Source organism: Microtus ochrogaster, linkage group LG2, assembly GCF_000317375.1.
Source record: "Microtus ochrogaster isolate Prairie Vole_2 linkage group LG2, MicOch1.0, whole genome shotgun sequence".
Taxonomy (NCBI): Eukaryota; Metazoa; Chordata; class Mammalia; order Rodentia; family Cricetidae; genus Microtus; species Microtus ochrogaster.
This window is the reverse complement of record NC_022028.1, coordinates 51595287-51612676: the sequence shown is the minus strand read 5'-3', so window position 1 is coordinate 51612676 and position 17390 is coordinate 51595287. Positions and strand designations below refer to the sequence as shown.

General features: G+C 46.4%; 1 protein-coding gene across 3 annotated transcripts in view; it reads left to right on the top strand.

The window, feature by feature from the left end:
* The window catches only part of Mapk14 (mitogen-activated protein kinase 14), a 60922-nt gene that overhangs the window by 33470 nt on the left and 10062 nt on the right, over positions 1 to 17390 (top strand). For 2 of the 3 annotated variants that reach the window (XM_005360344.2, XM_013351173.2), the window contains exons 4-9: positions 2032 to 2143; positions 2974 to 3003; positions 3275 to 3322; positions 4760 to 4874; positions 5265 to 5336; positions 14187 to 14266. In XM_005360344.2, coding sequence (XP_005360401.1) covers positions 2032 to 2143; positions 2974 to 3003; positions 3275 to 3322; positions 4760 to 4874; positions 5265 to 5336; positions 14187 to 14266 — 457 coding nt within the window. The remainder of the gene's footprint in view (positions 1 to 2031; positions 2144 to 2973; positions 3004 to 3274; positions 3323 to 4759; positions 4875 to 5264; positions 5337 to 14186; positions 14267 to 17390) is intronic. The other variant, XM_005360345.3, reaches the window with a different exon arrangement.

Here is a 17390-nt window from a genome sequence, read left to right as displayed (position 1 = left end):
TTAAAATTTTATTAATTTATGTATGCATGTGTGCATATTGTGTAAATTTTCATGCCGCACAGCCTGCATGTGGAGGCCAGAGGACAACTTGTAGGAGTCGGCTCTCTCCACGGCGTGGGTCCCGAACATGGCCCTCAAGTCGTCAGCCTTGCCAGCTGCCTTTGATTATAGTCTTTGAGGCCGGGAACATCACTGAAATAAACACTTGATGAAAACACTTCAGAGAGTCTAATTTACTCTTTTGTCTTTTGGGTTTTTTTGTTTGTTTGTTTTTCAAGATAGGCTTTCTCTGTAGCTTTGGAGCTTGTCCTAAAACTTGCTTTGTAAACCAGGCTGGCCTCGAACTCATGGAAATCTGCCTATCTCTGCCTTCCGAGTACTAGGATTAAAGGCATGTGCCACCACTGCCTGGCTTACTCTTTATATTTTTAAGAATTACTGTATGTATATGTTAGAGGGTATGTATCTCGAGCTGGAGTTACAGGCAGTTGTGAACCACCTGACATGGATTCTGGGAATTGAACTCAGGTACCCTGGAGAGCAGGAAGCATTTTCACTGATCAGCTGTCTCTCCAACCTTCTAATTTACTCTTTAAATTACATGTAGAGCTCATCTTTTTCCTTAAGGCTGTATAAATATGCAAGTTTTAGGAAACTGGCTAAAATCTCACTTAAAGTCACAAGTAGGCCAAATCCCTCTGGTCTACTTATGACAGTAGACCACCTGAGCACTGTGAGAGGCAGCTGAACTTTCTATCACAGAGAAGACACACCTACCCTTACAAACTCAGCCTTGTGGTTCTGCTCTGCTCTTTGGTGGGGTGAAGACGTTGGGTCTAGAGTCTCTGTGGCAAACCTGCTGGGCTTGAATGCAGTCACTCCCATATAAAGGCAGGGTTACTACTCAGCACCACACCTATGGGAAGCTCTGGACCGTCCTGTTACTGCTTCCTTTAGGGTAGTGCCAGTAAACAGCCTTTTGCTAGTCATTCCTGGAAAAAAGAAAATTACACTTTGAAAATCTAAGGACACACCTGTTTTAAAACCTACAACATAGGGCTGGAAAGATGGCTCAGCAGTTAAGTTGGGTCTTCCAGAGGACCCAGGTTCAATTCCCAGCACCCATATGACAGCTCACAACTGTCTATAACTCAGGTTCCAGTGGATCCTATTCCCTTACAAAGACATGCAGGTCAAACACCAATGCACATAAAAATAAAACAACCTACAACATAGATTTACAATGAGGTAAAAGTACGATGATGAGATTGCAAGTATGTGATCCTTATGGGCACGCAATCAGTTATGCTGTAGATTTCTCCTGCAAAACTAAGAAAGCTGGTGGGACTGGGTGTGAATTAGAGGACTGCCTAGCAGTGCTGGAGATCACTGTTCTGTTGCTGTGAACAGACGCCACAAACAAGGCAGTTTACAGAGGCAAACATTTAATTGGGGGCTTATAGTTTTAGAGAGTTTTTAGAAGGGCCGTTATTATGGCAAGGGGGGCACTGGTGTGGGCTTTTGAAACCTCAAGAGTTTACCTCCAGTGAAACCTCCAACAAGGACACACCTCCTGTCTTAGGGTTAATTTTGCAGTGATGAAGCACCATGTCCAAAAGCAACTGGTGGTGGTGGGGTGCTAATTCACCCACTCTTCCATACCATCAGAAGTCGTGAAGGCAGGAACTCGTACAGGAGCCTGGAGGCAGGAGCTGATGCAGAAGCCATGGTGGGCTGCTTACTGGCTTGATCCTCATGGCTTGCTCAGCCTGCTTTCTTATAGAACCACCCACGATGGACTTATCTCCCTCCCCCAACAATCACTTAATCATCTCTATCTTCCATGTTTTCTTTTCACCTCAGTTTTTTCTTTACAGAATGTGGAAAAGGATTCAGCAAGCAGAAATGGGTATAAATGTGGTGAGATTAGATTGCCAACTTGCAGGTGGCAAAGTTAAGATTTTGACTGTCATTGTGGTGCTTCCTGGGCGGTCTTCCCTGGATTGTCTGTAACTGCTTTTCTGTTTCTAGGTACCTGGTGACGCATCTCATGGGGGCAGACCTAAACAACATTGTGAAGTGTCAGAAGCTTACTGATGACCACGTTCAGTTCCTCATCTACCAGATCCTCCGAGGGTTGAAGGTACAGCCAGTAACGGTGTTGCGTGGGGAAATGAATTCTCCCTTTTCCTGTCTAGTGAGGACCTACAACAGTCGGGTTTTCTTATGAGACTTAGAAGAATTACAGAATCAGCCGACCCTGCTGGTTATACATTTCCTAGGCCACAGATTTCTGTGAAACAAGTCATCCGTTCCTTTGATCCTTCATTCTGAATATCCAAGAGGGGTGCTGTTGACCATATTGGAAAGTCTTGATACAAGCTGGTATCTTGTGTGATCAATATGATATTGTGTCTTTAAAGCATCCTCAGGCCTTGACTGGCCTCTCTGTTCGCTCTCAGGACTGGAGAGGTAGAGGAAGGAGGACCACTGTGGGCAATAGATGAGTGCCAGACCATCCAGGGTTGGTCTTGGAGGGGAGGGTGCTTTTCAGGGATCAGAGCTCTTACTGAGGCTGTCATCAAGAAAGAGAAGAGGAGCCGGGCGGTGGTGGCGCACGCCTTTAATCCCAGCACTTGGGAGGCAGAGGCAGGCGGATCTCTGTGAGTTCGAGACCAGCCTGGTCTACAAGAGCTAGTTCCAGGACAGGCTCCAAAACCACAGAGAAACCCTGTCTCGAAAAACCAAAAAAAAAAAAGAAAGAAAGAAAGAAAGAAAGAAAGAAAGAAAGAAAGAAAGAAAGAGAGAGAAGAGGGGTGACAGCTCCAGTAGGTGGAGTGGGAATCATAGTTAGTGTCACCAACTGAATAGCGACGCCCCACTGTGGACCTGGACAGTGCTTACCGGCTGAGGGGGACCCCTGCAGACATGTACAGGCTGTGACATGAAAACTGACGCTCTTCTCTTTTGCAGTATATACATTCGGCAGACATAATCCACAGGGTATGTATGGCGCCTTTGACGATGTGGGCGGGGCTGGAAGAGCGACACTAGTTGAGGGCTCTGTCAAAATAGTGATTGACTTCACCCTTGCTCTTAGTGTAGGCTGGTAGAGGAGCACTTGCCTGTGTACCTGCTGAAGGCTAATTTGGCTCGGACACTGACTGTAGCTTGGAAGTCTGCTTGTCTTCCATGTGTCTGCATCCTCTGTACCAGGAAGTGGGGGGACTCCTTGTGCATCAAGTTGATACTGTTCTCTCTGCTTGCTTCTTAGGACCTGAAACCTAGTAACCTAGCTGTGAATGAGGACTGTGAGCTGAAGGTAAGGAAGAAAGCATGGAACTTTGAATTGTAGGCTAATCAAGCTGTTTAAATGACCTTGGAAGTAGATCTCAGTAACAAACCTTTAATCCCAGCACTCAGGAAGAAGAGGCAGGCGGACCTCTGAGTTCAGGCCAGCCTGGTCTACAGAGAGAGATCCAGGACAACCAGGGCCACATAAAGAAGCCCTGTCTCAGGGGTGTGAGGGAGAAGAAAAAAGAAAAGAAAAGAAAAAAAAAGAAATGAAAATTAGAAATATAGCATGTTGGGCTGGAGAGACGGCTCCAGGACGGCTGCTCTTCCAGGGGTCCTGCGTTCAGTTCCCAGAAACCACATGGTGGCTCACAGCCATCTATAATGAGATCTGGTGCCCTCTTCTGGCCTGCAGGCATACATGCAGACAGAACACTGTATAAGTAATAAATGAATCTTTAAAAAAAGGAAAGAAAGAAGGAAGGAAGAAATATAACATGCTAATTGTAATAAAGGGTATTATAATCTGTCTGTCATGTTAAGGAATGTTAAGCATTCCTGGAACACTCACTATTAGATAGTTTTCTGAAAAGAAAAATGGCAGAAACTCAATGATTCAAATAAGATAGAAGTGAATTAACCATCTGTAAAAAATAAGTAGTACTACATTTTTTTAATGAATTTTTGAAAAAGGTAACATACAGGGAGCTAGAGAGATGGCTCATTTCCCAGCACCCACTGAATCTAGAGGATCTGATGCCCACTTTTTGTCTCTGTGGGCACTGCATGCTCTTGGGGCACAAGCGTACATGGCAATCAAAATACCCATACACATAAAATTGGAAAATTAAAAAATACAGTAAAATACACCCATTTTAAATTTACCTTTTTTAGGGTTCTAATGTCCATATAACTACTACCATTATAACATAACTTCAAAAAGTTCTGAGTGTCTCCTCCTAGTGACCCTCGCCCCTTACCCTTCCCCCTGCTCCAGGTAGCTACTGATACGATTTCTGACTCTGAATTATTGTTTTATAATGGACTCATACAGAATCGTGCACATTACTGTGTTATGGGTATTAGGTTCTTCATCTGGACTGTGTGCATCAGTATTTTCATTCTGTTGCTCAGTAGCAGCCCATCTCAGAAGCATACCAAAATGTGTAGCCTGTCTTCCTGTTACTGGGCACCTGCCTCTGTTCTGGTTTGAGATAAAGCTATTGTGAATGTCCCTGTGCAGACCGCTGTGTGGGCATATGGCTTTGTTGTTCTTGAGTAAACTCCTAGCAGGGGATAGTGTGCTTTGCTGGCATCTTTCTTTTTAAAAAGTTCTTGGAGTATGTTTGCCGTGTATCTTGAGTCAGGTTGGCAAAGCCCATGGAATGAGAGAAATACCATTTTCTTTGTCATAAGGTAGCAGAACTTGCCTGCCCCCATGCCTGATCTCTGCTCTTGCCCTTAGATTCTGGATTTTGGACTGGCTCGGCATACTGATGATGAAATGACAGGCTACGTGGCTACCAGGTGGTACAGGGCTCCTGAGATCATGCTGAACTGGATGCACTACAACCAGACAGGTGCTGCTCCAGTCACCTGCCCAGACCTGACCCAGATGGGGGAGGGATGCTGCTAACATGGTTTGCAGATGACTCAGGGCTGGGTCTTTACCAGCGGAGAGTGGGTTGACAGCTCAGTATTCCCGGGAGGTCCACCATTCACCAGTACGAAAAGTGCCCTTTTGTGAGATATTTTGTTTATCTTAATTATATGCCAACTTACATGACCTGTGGAGCCCTTTATTGGGTGACAGTTAATAAGCTTATTTATTTCTAAAAGAAAAAAAATGATTGTTGAACGTCAGGTGTCTCGAGTGTTGATTTGAATCTTTTACTCCATTTGAGTCCAATCTGTGGTCATGAACATGAATAGAAACCGTGTCTGTGCTTGTGTTCCCATTACTATTCCAGTGGATATTTGGTCCGTGGGCTGCATCATGGCCGAGCTGTTGACCGGAAGAACGCTGTTTCCTGGTACAGACCGTATCCTTTAACACGTTTTTGCCCTGCTTCTCATCTGTGTTCGGCTGTTGTAGATGTGTGTTTCCCTTACTCGTTTGTGAGGAAGGCTCAGGTGTTGCTTTGGAGGTTCGTCCTCTTGATGAATAGCTCACCTTGCCAAGCAAACAAGCTTAAAACTTAGCTGTCGTCTTTTTGCAGCCTGTCCTTATGAATGAGTTTAGTCTTCTGCAAACCCTTAGCAAGCGTGCCCAGCACCTAGAGCTCAGAGGGATCATGTTCTCACATTTGCTTACACTAAAAAGGCTGTGGCCCTGTTCTGACATGCATGCTGACTCTTGTCCTTTTTGTTGCTGAACAACAAACAGTAGAAGCAAGAGGAGAGAGTCCCTGTTGTGATTTTGTTTCCACACAACAGAGTCCCTGGTTAGAGCCAGCCTCACTTGAGTCTCATTGGGCACCAATCACCCTTTCTATCTGCGGGGCCTGTGTTCCATGACCTATCTCTCCAACTCTGCCTGGGGAGAATGTTTAGATACGAATGTTAAAACACAAGCTTAAAATCAGTCCTCAGGAAGCGTTTCTACACAGCCTGTCATAGCCTGGAAGTGATTTTGGTTGGGCTCTTAGAACACAGCAACCCGGACTTCATCTAGCTGCAAGGCTAGCTGACCTGCCACACCTGAGTCTGTGAGCTCATGTGCCCGCAGCTGGAGCTGCTCTTCTCCAGTGACTGTCCTGGCTGTTTCTTCTAGACAGTGTCTTTGTGAAGCGGAACCTCTACTCCTCTGGGTGCTACTGGACCAGAGTCCAGCCTCCCTGTGCTCAGCTTGCCCTGTCGCTCAGCTCGACCTGTCACTCTCCGGGACGTCAGCACCTAGAACATCTCCCTTTCCCGTGGGATTTTGGTTTGCATCTGTTACGGTCCAGGCAGAGAGGACCCTTCTTCTGTCCTCTGACGCTGCCCTCTGGTCTCTTTCCTCCTGTGTCTCTCCAGCTCCACTTTGGCTAGTCCTAGACATACATACCTTCATAGGCAGACAGACAGCAACATCTGTAGGGGACCTCTCAGTTCCTCACTTTTGTAGTCCAAGTATTCATGGGTTAGGGGCCCAGACTCTGGAATTTAGATTTAAGCCCTTTTACTTCAAATTATGTGACTTTGAGCGAGTTTCCCAAGCTTGTTGTTTCTCAGTTTCCTTAACCATAACATGACATTAGTGTAAGGTCCAGAAGGTGATTGTGAGCCACCAAGGAGTGCTAGCAGCATCTTCATTATGGCTGTGTCAGCCATTTGCCATGGCCACAGATACCTGAGAGAGGATTTAAAGAAAGGAAGATTTATTTTGGCTCATGGGCTCAGAAGTCTCAGTCCATGGTGAGACTGAGCATCGTGGTAGTGGGAGCACAAAGCAGAGGAGTCTGCTCACTTCATGGTTGCCAAGAACCAGGAAACAGAGAGGAGATGGGAGAAGAAAGAAGCCAGGGACAAAATAGGACAGATTCCCAATGACCTACTTCCTCCCTCCAGGCCCCACCTCCTAGTGTTTCCGGCACCAAAATAGCACCGCCAGCCAGGGACCAGACCTTCAGCAAGAGGCACTTAACATCCTAGCCCTAGCCTCTGAAGGCCATATTCATCTTATAGAGCAAAATGCATTCAGACTACATCCAAGAGTCCAAGTCCTCTTGAATCTCAGAAGTGCAAGGCAAACTCTGAGCTGTTAGCCCCTGTTAAAAACAGATTATATACTTCCAGTATTCAGTGGCATAAACAGTCTCATCCAAAGGTAAGGAAGGACCAGACCAAAGTGACATGAAAGACAGCATTAAAATTCCATAGTTCAGGTCCGTCATTAGAGAGCCAGGGTGGTGTGAGCTGAGTTCCAAAGGGCTTGAGCAGCGCAGCTCCTGTGACCTTGCTGGGTGTATCCATATGGCCTCTCTCTTGGCTCACTGCCTGTAGCTGTCACGGTCCACATTCTGGGTACTTGTGTTTCCTGGACCTCTTGCATCATCAGCTTCATGAGTCATGCTCTCAGGCCACCAGCCCCAGCGTACATAGCCAAACTTCCCTTGGAAGTCTGGTGGATACTTCGGCCACCCTGTACTTGGATTCTGCATGTCTCAAAAACCAGTGTCATGTCAGTGACACCAAGGTTCGTTGCCACCTTGGGCAGTAGCTCTCTTTTCTTTCATTCTGGAGCATGGCTGCAGTGACCTGTGAGTAGCTCAGCACTGACTGATTCCTGGGAAGGCACTTCCTAAGTGGCCCTTAGTGGGCAGGTGTTCTGGAGGTGCTCTTTTTTAGGGATGTTTTGGATGAGTTTATACTTTGTAGCCTGAACCTACAGTGGTTGGGGGGGTCTCTGGTGATTTTTCTGTCTTCTCTGCATGGAATTTTGTTTGAGCCGGTCTTAGTTTGTAGCCCATGCTGACCTAGAACTCACTGCATCTCCAGCAGCCTCAACCTCACAACGCTCCTTTTACCAGCTCCTAAATACCAGCTGCCTGTGCCTGGTGCTCAGGGCTGCCCAAGCCCTTTGGAGCTCAGCTGCCAGCACCCTGCGCCTCCAGTGATAGACCTGGAACTGTAGTTTTCTTGCTGTGCTGGTCTGGAACCTAGAGCTCCGTGTGCCTGACAAGCACTTTTCCAGCTGAGTCCCATCTCTGGGCAGCTCTGCCGGGCTGGTGGCTTGAGTAAAGTAGGTGTTAACCCACTTGGGTTTAGTTTAACAGGGTGAACTAAGTAGGCTTAGCAGACCTCTTCCATTTTTCTTAAGGTCTTGATGAGTCAGGTTCTCCTCACTGCCTTGTTCTGATTTCTAGAGTTCTTCCCAAGGCCTCTGGAGATCATGCTGACTCCACAGCAGCTGGCCTGGAAGGCCTGAGGTTTGAGAGGCTCATTGATGAGACAGTGTGCGGGCTGCCTCTCTGCTGGCTTCAGTCTCCTGTGGGTTTGTGTTTGCCTCTCTCAGTCACTGTGCCTTTGGGACGTGTTATATGGGTGTTGTCACGAGCCTGTGGTGTATGTTACTTGATGACTGATTTGGTTTTTGTGGGAAAGTGTATATAATGTAAAAAACTCACTAATTTACTCCCATTGTGATAAAATTTCCATTAACAAAATTAACCTCAACAATTTTAAACTTTATAACTTAACAGCACTAATTAAATTCATGATGTTGGACAGTCCTTGCCTCTAACTACTATGCTTGTGACTCTAGAAGACCTTTCCATCTGGCTTAATAAGTGTTCATAGTAGTTGTGTAAGGAGTAAGCCCTTCTCTAGAAGCCTGCCTGACTGTGTATCAAGTGAGTTCAGCCAACAGGACTTAAGAGCAAAAGAGAGAGACTGTAGACTGTCTTGCCAATGGAATCCTAACATTTTCCAGGTGCCACCAATTTTGAAATCTGTGAGTGTTAGGTATTGGAGTCACTGGTGGCAGTACTTCATTCAGCCTAAGAGCAGGGAATTGTGTAGCCTTTTCCTTATGTGTATCCAATATCTACCAGTGATTACAGCCTTGGCTGTGTCTTAGGGTTTTATTGCTGTGAAGAGGCATCATGACCACAACTGCTCTTATAAAGGAAAACATTTATTGGTGTGGCTTATATACAGTTTCAGAGGTTCAGTCCATTATCATGGCAGGGAGCATGGCAGCATGCAGGTAGACATGGTACTAGAGCTGAAGCCTGCATCTTGATCCAGAGGCAGCAGGTTGTGAACTCTGTGCCATATTTGGCCTAGCTTGAGCATAGGAGACCTCAAAGCCCAGTCCACAGTAGCATGCTTCCTTCAACAAGGCCACACCTAGTCCAATAAAGACACACCTCCTAACAGTGCCACTTCCAACGGGGGTCATTTTCCTTCAAACCACCAACAGCTCGTTATTTTTCTTTCCTATATAATCAGATAAATTTCCTTTGTGCATAAAAGCCCCTCCCCCCAATATAATGGCCATGTTACTCTTAAGATGTAAACTGTGCTCTTGAGAGATGACTCAGTAGCTAGGAGCATTGACTGGCTTTCCAAAGGACCCATGCTCAAATTCCAGCATGATGTTCACAATCATCTGTAACTCCAGTCACGGGTCCGGTGTCTTTTGGTCTCGGTGGGCACCAGGCATGCACATGGTGCACATATGCACACAGGCAAATGCTCGCACACATGAAAATAAAGATGAAGAGAAAGATGTGAATGAGAGGTGCTGGGGCTGCTCTGACCTATGTAATGTCCTCCGTGTACTAGACCAGTCTCAGTGCAATGTCGCTCCTTTCTTCCCCAATAGTCCTATGAACCCCGTGTCTGCTCCATTCAGATGATGAAATGTGGGTAGTTAAGCAAACCCACTAGAGTATCTATCATAATCTTGTCCATTGCTTTCCATTGTTGAGTTTCTTTATTTTCTCATTTTTTTTTCTTTCCTTAAACTCAGGGAGGGACTTATAAATGCTAGGCAGATACTGTACCACTGAGCTGCATCTCCACAGTTCTCCCTCAAACATTGAAGGCAAGTATCTTATTTAGGGCTGGAGAGACGGCTCAGTGGTTAAGAGCCTCCACACCAGCCAGTCTTGAAGAGGGAGAGAATTAGTTTTCCACACCCTTGTCAGGCATCTTACACCTGCCTGTAACTACAGATCTTTTGACCTGTCTGCACACAGACACAAATACTTGAATTTTTAAAAAAAAAAAGTGTCCGACAGCAGGCATGGTAGTCACATACCTTTAAGCCCAGCATTTGGGAGGTAGAGATAGGCAGATCTGAGTTTGAAGTCAGCCTGCTTTAACATGGTATGTTCCAAGCCAGCCAGTGCTCATGGTGGAACCCTGTCTCAAGAAAGAAAAAAGAAAACAACAAGTGTATGTTGAAGAAGAAAAGTATTTTGTGAGATATGTTGTTGGAACTCAATATCCTTTAAGGTATTTGGCCACTTTGGGCGTGGTCTCATGTACTAAAAGTGCGTGCGGCCCTTTTTTTGCTGATTCAGTTCCAGTTCCCAGTGCAGAGAGAGGACTGTGGATGCCACCCTTACTGTGAGTTTGTCCCCAAATAATCAATCCTTTGTTATGCTCCATTCCAGGCTACTGTGGAACTCTTTGACACATCTGCAGAGTTTATTATTTGCTCTTTGTCCTTGAAAATGTATTTTCCTAGAAAAGAGTAGATGTCCCATGTTTGTCCAAAAACCTTAAGAAATATTTGTGTGTGTGCTAGTGAAATTTGACTATGTCCATAGTCCAAAAGAGAAGGGAGCAGGTTGGGTTCCATCGAAGCCTATCCTGTCCTGTCCTGTCCTGTCATTAGAAGAACTGACTTCCCTCCCGGAGACTTGTTGAGCTCGGCATGAGGACCTAGCACCTGTGATCCCAGCACCTGGGAGGCTGAGCCAAGGGGATTTCTGTGAGTTTGAGGTCAGCCTGAGTTACATTAATTTTCAAATTATTATCCTTTCCCCTACCTGGATATTCTGCCTTTGGCTTCTGTTACAGAAAATTGATTTCAAAAGTAACCTTGGGCCTAAATTGTCTTTTTCTTCATATTTTTATAGAAAGACTCAGGAAATTTAGGAGTTAAAATTTTGGTATTGTCACCCTAATTGGAACATATTTTAAACTGACAGTAAACATAGCTTCTGTGCAGGGGAAGAAGGGCTGCGCAGTTGCGAGGGGCAGCCCACTGTGGGAATGGCAGACTGCAGTGAGTGTCACTGTGCTCTGAGGTATAAGCCGGTTGGTAGCTTTGCCGTAGGTAGTAGTGTTAGGATTGGTGGTGGCAGTGGTGGCGTGCTTTGCCCAACAGCTTTCAGCTGTTAAGGCTGTTTCTTTTATAGTGTGTTTACTGCCTTCCAGCTCCCAGGCTGTGCTGTGGCCACTTCCTCCACACTGGGCGTTGTGCTCATGGGCTGCGCTTCAGACTGGGAAAGCAGCAAGCTTCTTACTACTTTGTTTCTTTTTGTATAAACTGCATAGAATGTGTTGTGGGCGTTGAGAATAGGGCAGTGACTCAAGTTGAAAAGCATAGCTGGGCAGTGGTGACACATGCTGGCACATCCCAGAGGCAGACAGATCTAAGCCAGCCTGGTCTACAGTGTGAGTTCCAGGATAGACAGGGCTACACAGAGAAACCCTGTCTTGAAAAACCAATAATAAAAGAAAGAAAAGAAAAACATATTGCAAGTCCCCGGATCAGCCAGCATTTGTCAGGCCGGCTGCTCCAGGCAAGGTGCTGAGGAGATAGATGATGCCACCCTGCCCTCTAAACCAGAGTGCTCAGGCTGGGCTGACAAGGAGAGATGGCAGTGACTTGAACGGAAATCTTCCTCTGTTGGAAAAACAGGGAGGAGTGTTTAATAGAGGTATAGATAAATTACTGGGGAGAAAAGCCAAGCATAAATTAGGATTCCAGATAACTGCTATGTACATTCCGGTAACCCCAGTCCTGGAGTGGAGGGAGGAGACTCGGTTTAGGTCACTTCGGCTACATAGTGAGTTTGAGGCCAGTCTCAAATAAGCATTTCCAGAAAGACTTCCTGTTTGAACAAGGCATAGAAGGGTCAGGAGGAGGAGAAAAGGCTTCATGGTGAGGAGTAAAGTCTGTCCTTTATAACAAGCATAAAGAGGCTTAGAAGTGCCTGGCATGTTGGCTGTGAGTTGAAGCCTTGACCCCATTCTAGAATAGTAGTTTGAGACGGGCAGAGAAGGTGTAGTGACATTTCACAGAGGGCATGAGTGTGACGCTGCTGAGTCACTTACGGCGTTCACCCTGAGAGCGCTCACACCTGCAGACAGGGAGAAGGCATGGAGCGCTTGCCTGCTGCTGAGTGAGCTCCCTTGTCAGAAAGGCCGCTGCTCCTAAGAGCAGCTAGGATACGAGCCAGACTGGAGACCCGTGCTCCTCAGCCACTTCGCAGAGTTCTGAGGCATACACCGCAAAACCAGCTGCCAGGGGCTGGAAGGATGTTTCCTCCTGTTGCACATGTCATCTTGCAGCAGCTACTCAGATCTCATGCTCCTGGGAGGTCGAGGTGTGAGTGGAGCTGGATGTATGGAAACCAGGTGGCTCTGTCTTCAAGGGCGATCCCCCTGTCCACCCCAGTGACCAGAGCACATCTCATCCTCCCTCTGTCCCCTCCTGGAGACACCTGCCTTAAGCTTCACTTAGAGCTTATGTTTATATTTGCAGTGGCAGGGTTGTTTTGTTTGGTTTTGGTTTTGGTTTTTTAAACCATTCTCTACCTTGAGAAATATCTTATGTGGGTGGCCTTGCTTCTGGTTTGCCTTCAGTTTTCTGTAGGATGCAGTTGCTGGGTGTGTTGGTTTATCTCAGTGACTGTTGTAGGCTTGTGAACTGTGAACCAGCGTGCAAACAACAAATCCACAGCCTTGTTGCACTCCAGGAAAGTTTCATGTATGAGACAAGCAACAGGTTGCGCCTTGCTGTCATATTTCTAGAATCTTCTTTTTAAGCAGATTTTTTTTTTAAGGCAAGATGCCATCTTATTGCATAAGCAGTTCCAGTAACTAGGCAGCCGTGCTGTGGCTTGCAGAGCTGTTCTTGTTATTAAGTTATGCTGTCTTACCTCTATGAAAACCAAATCAAGAATATTTTCATCTACTCTATCTGCACTTTAAGTGTTGTTTGTACCTTTTATATGCTAGATAATAATCTAGAAATTAGGTATGGAGTATGAGTGGTGGCGTACATCTGTCATCCCAACACGTGGGGGCGGGGTGAAGCAGAAGGGTCCTGAGCACAAAGCCAGCCTGGGCTGCATAACCTGCAAAACGAACAAGAGCTGCTTCCCACCTGAGAAAGTAACCGGGGATAGATACCTTACACGCCTGGCCTTGCCTGCCTTTGCACTTGCTGAAGGGACGAGGCACAAGCACACAGACAGTGCTCAGAGAGTAAGGGGCGTCAGGAGGTTGGGAGGGGGCACATGGAGGAAGGATACAGTCCTGCAGATCCTGGTCATTGGCATAGATCTGAATAAGCTATTTAGATGCTCACAGAAAATACTAAAGGGCATTTCAAGGTGTTTTTCCTCTGACTAAAGGCAGTGAACAAGTGGAGTGTTTGATCTTCTGGTGGATACATGCACATTTGTTCTGAGTAGACAGCAAAGTGCTGGATGCCAGAATGAATATGGGTCCTTTGTCTTTGTGCTTAAAACATTACATGTGACATTAGCTAAACCTTTGTATTCCTTCACATTCATAAGGCTGAAGCCTGGTGTGCTCAAATTTATTGGGCCACTCTTGATAGAAACCATAGTGTGTTCCCTCTGCCAGTTGGCTGTTCCTAGTGCTCTGCCTCGTGGGGAGAGGGGGAGGTGTTCAGAGGCACTCTCAAGAGGGCGGGCTTTGGGATCAGAGCAGGCCTCCCAACTGTCAGATTGCAAACTGACTAGGTCAAGCCTTAGGGGAATAGTCAGAAATAGACCACATAGCTGTGTGCTCTGCTGCTGTTCTCTGCAGCCCTCTGCTTGCTAGCACTCCCTGCTTAGCTGGCTCCTAGTACCTTGGTAGAAATGAGATGGAAATGTAGGCTGGACCATGGGCTGCGTAGTACGGCTTGTTTTCCTCTGCTGTCTAAAGCCCAACCCCAGTGGCTTTACTTCTGCTGTGTGATATTAACAGATGTGTGTGTGGCAGCACTTTGAATCTTTGTACAGGAGGAGCGTGTCCTGGAAGTGCAGCCTGCAGAAGCCTTCCTTCCACCTAGGCTCTTTCACCGTGTTGATCTTGTTTGGGGGTTTTAATTTTCATTGTTGGGATGTTTTGTTTGTTCTGTTTCATTTTGTTCATTGTTTTTGTTTTACCACTTTTATTTTGTCCCGACATTTTCCTTTATAGTCCACCATTAGATATTGATCAGTTGAAACTCATTTTAAGACTCGTTGGAACCCCAGGGGCTGAGCTTCTGAAGAAAATCTCCTCAGAGTCTGTGAGTTGATGCCTTGATTGTAATTACTGCCCTTTTGGGAGCCACTTGCCTTCCGTCATTCTGCACTTTGACCTTTGAATGTTTGTGAGTGTGTGTGCTCTGTGCATGTATATGCACACATGTGAGCCTGCATGTGCCTGCTTGCATGCATGAGTGTGTTTTATTCTATCTTTATCTGGGTGTGGACTTAAGATCATGGGAACCCCTTTGGGGCAATTGTATGCTAATAAAACTGAGAGTTGAGATTCCAGTTCATGCTAAGAGATTAATGGGAAATCTGTGTCTGCTTGTTAGCTCTCGCTTCTCTCTGAGATTGACCACATACTCAAAGGCTCTTTCTGCTTCCTGAGAGTCTATAATATCTGAGCACTGACCATGTGCTAGTCTGACATCGTCTCTGGGGGGTCACCTGCTTCTTTACTTCCCTTGAGGGGCTCGTCCTGTGCAGGGAACCTTCTCATGGAGCTCCTGTCCCCCACCCACCCACCCCCAGACCACACAGAGAAGCTTACTCCACTCCTGACAATCTGCAGACGGCTCTGAGCTCCTCTAGGTACCTTGATCAATACAGTGACCTATGGAGGCCCTAAGAAGGTGACTCCAGTTTACTTTAGCAATTTTTTTTTTAAACTGTTGGTTGCTTTCTGAGGCCAGAAATTTTGAGGAAGCTAGGAAAGCCCCTCATTCCCTCTTAGGGAAATAAACTGAGGCACCAAGCCCCAGCTGTGCCCTCCTAGGTCCTCCCACCACTTCCCAGTACAGGGGCCCTCTGCCCAGTTGGGTAGCAGGAAGCAGGCAGTAACACATCACCTCGTCTGGGAAGGTCAGGACCCAGCATGTGCATAAAGGGCTGTGGACTCAGAACAGCTTTGAGTTTCTGTTCTGAGTGTATAAAATGGTGTGCTAGACACGTCATAGTGCATCCTTTACTTGTTAAGATAAGGAAGTGAAGACACAGAGGCCGTGACTGCCTGACTCACGCCTTGAGTCACTGGGCAGAGGCAGTGGGTCCCAGGTGCTCCAGGAATGGGAGCTCATCTTCGTGCACTTGCACATTAGTGTGGAAGGCAGTGTCAGAGTGTGGGCCTTAGCCGGAGAGCCAAAGCGACGAGAGGCCTTTAGAAAGGAAGGGCTGTCGGGTTTGTTTTAGTGTGTTAAAAAGAGTGGCTGGACGCCAGGTGGTGGTGGTGCACGCCTTTTATCCCAACACAGAGGCAGGTGGATCGCTGTGAGTTCAAGGGCAGCCTTGTCTACAGAACGAGTTCCAGGACAGCCAGAGCCAGGACTGTTACAGAGAAACTCTGTCTAAAAAAAAAAAAAAAAAAAAAAAAGACTGGTCAGAGGGCATGGGGCAGGGTGGGGCTCGGGAAGGAGTCCGGCTAGATAGAGGATGGTGTTGAGATGTCCTCTTCCCGCCGTCTGCCTTGTAGGTGTGTGCCGCTTGCTATAGGTTCTGAAACACATCTATGTGAAAGGTAATATGTGCTCATCACTAACCCATTATCTCTGTTTAAGAAACAATGCTGTACATGTGGCCTAATATGAGATGTCTTTATCTTAACATGAAATGGACATCATACATTTCAACAGTTCTACTGCAGCCCTGGGCAAGATTAAATCAGGTACCAAAGTAAGCATCCTCTCAATAATATTCTGTTAAACATAGTAATGAGAAAGGAGCTTTTTGCCTACATAACTGTCATGAGTGGATCAGGGTAATCTACATGTTTAAAAGTGTTGGCAAGGTTGATTTAATGTTGATGACACCACCCAGTACTTTTGAATCTCAAAGCACATGATGCCAGGTGTGATGGTACAAGCTTGTAACCCCAGCACTTGGGCAGAGGCAGAGGGATTGAAGAGTTTGAAACTGGCCTAGGCTACATAGCAACTTTGAGGCTAGTCTAGGCTAATTTGTAAGACATTATTTAAAAAAAAAAAAAAAAAAGGCAGTGATGGCACACACCTTAAATCCCAGCACTCAGGGAGGCACAGGCAGGCGGATCTCCAAGTTTGAGGCCAGCCTGGTCTATAGAGTTGAATTCCAGGACAGCCAGGGCTATGCAAAGAAGCCAGGTGTTAAGTTGTAGCTTAGTTACATCAACGAGACCATGGGTTTCTTTCCCAGAAGCCCATAAGGGTGAAGAGCACAAAGTGCCTAAGTACAGGTGAGAAAAGCCAGGTGAGTAAAATTACTGAGAAAATTGAAAAATGAAAGCCATTAGTAAAGACTTGTAGTCAACAGAATGCTATAGATACTTCATTTCTCCCAGGAAGAATGGAGCAGTGACGCCAGCAAGACAGGCACATAGGCCCTGAGTAGCAGAATGTGGGCATGGGTTAAATAGTCATGATGGAGGCCCGAGGGCAGAACTGACTTGGCCTGGCACCTAAATTAACCAGGGAAGAAATAAACCACAGTACTAAGAAAGCAAAGCCCTAGCCGGGCAGTGGTGGCACACAACTTTAATCACAGAGGCAGGCGGATATCTGTGAGTTCGAGGCCAGCCTGGTCTACAAGAGCTAGTTCCAGGGCAGACTCCAAAGGCACAGAGAAACCCTGTCTCAAAAGAAAAAAAAAAGAAAGCAAAGCCCTTTAGAAGTCTTTCTGATCCTTAGATAGGGGGGCAGCAGGGGCAGGGGTGTCTGATCCTGTTTCACAAAAGCAGACAAAGCCAGATCTTGTATACATGTGATTCCCAAGGAAAGAGTTGGCAGGACTTGGGTGTGTGAGACCTAACTGAATCCTGCCCTGGCTGGTTCACTCTGAGGCCCTGTTTATTCTTTCTCTTAGCATGCAGAGTATTGTTCAGAATGTAGTTTGCTGGAGGGTAAGTCTAGAGTCTGGTCAGAGGGGCCAGCCCGTCTTTGGGCTCAGTGGGAAGACGGGCAGATATATTAACAGTAACCTGATGTCGAACAGCGTTCGGCACACTCAAGCTAACGCGGAAGCGGCATTCCGGGGAGCCGTGATGAAGTGCTATTATTTGGCTTGGTGTTTATTAAAGATGAGACGTCAGTTGACGAATGAACTTGATACTTAAGGGAGTAGAAAGGAAACTCACTAAACCATGTTAAGATTTAAATGCCAGCCGGGCAGTGGTGGCGCACGCCTTTAATCCCA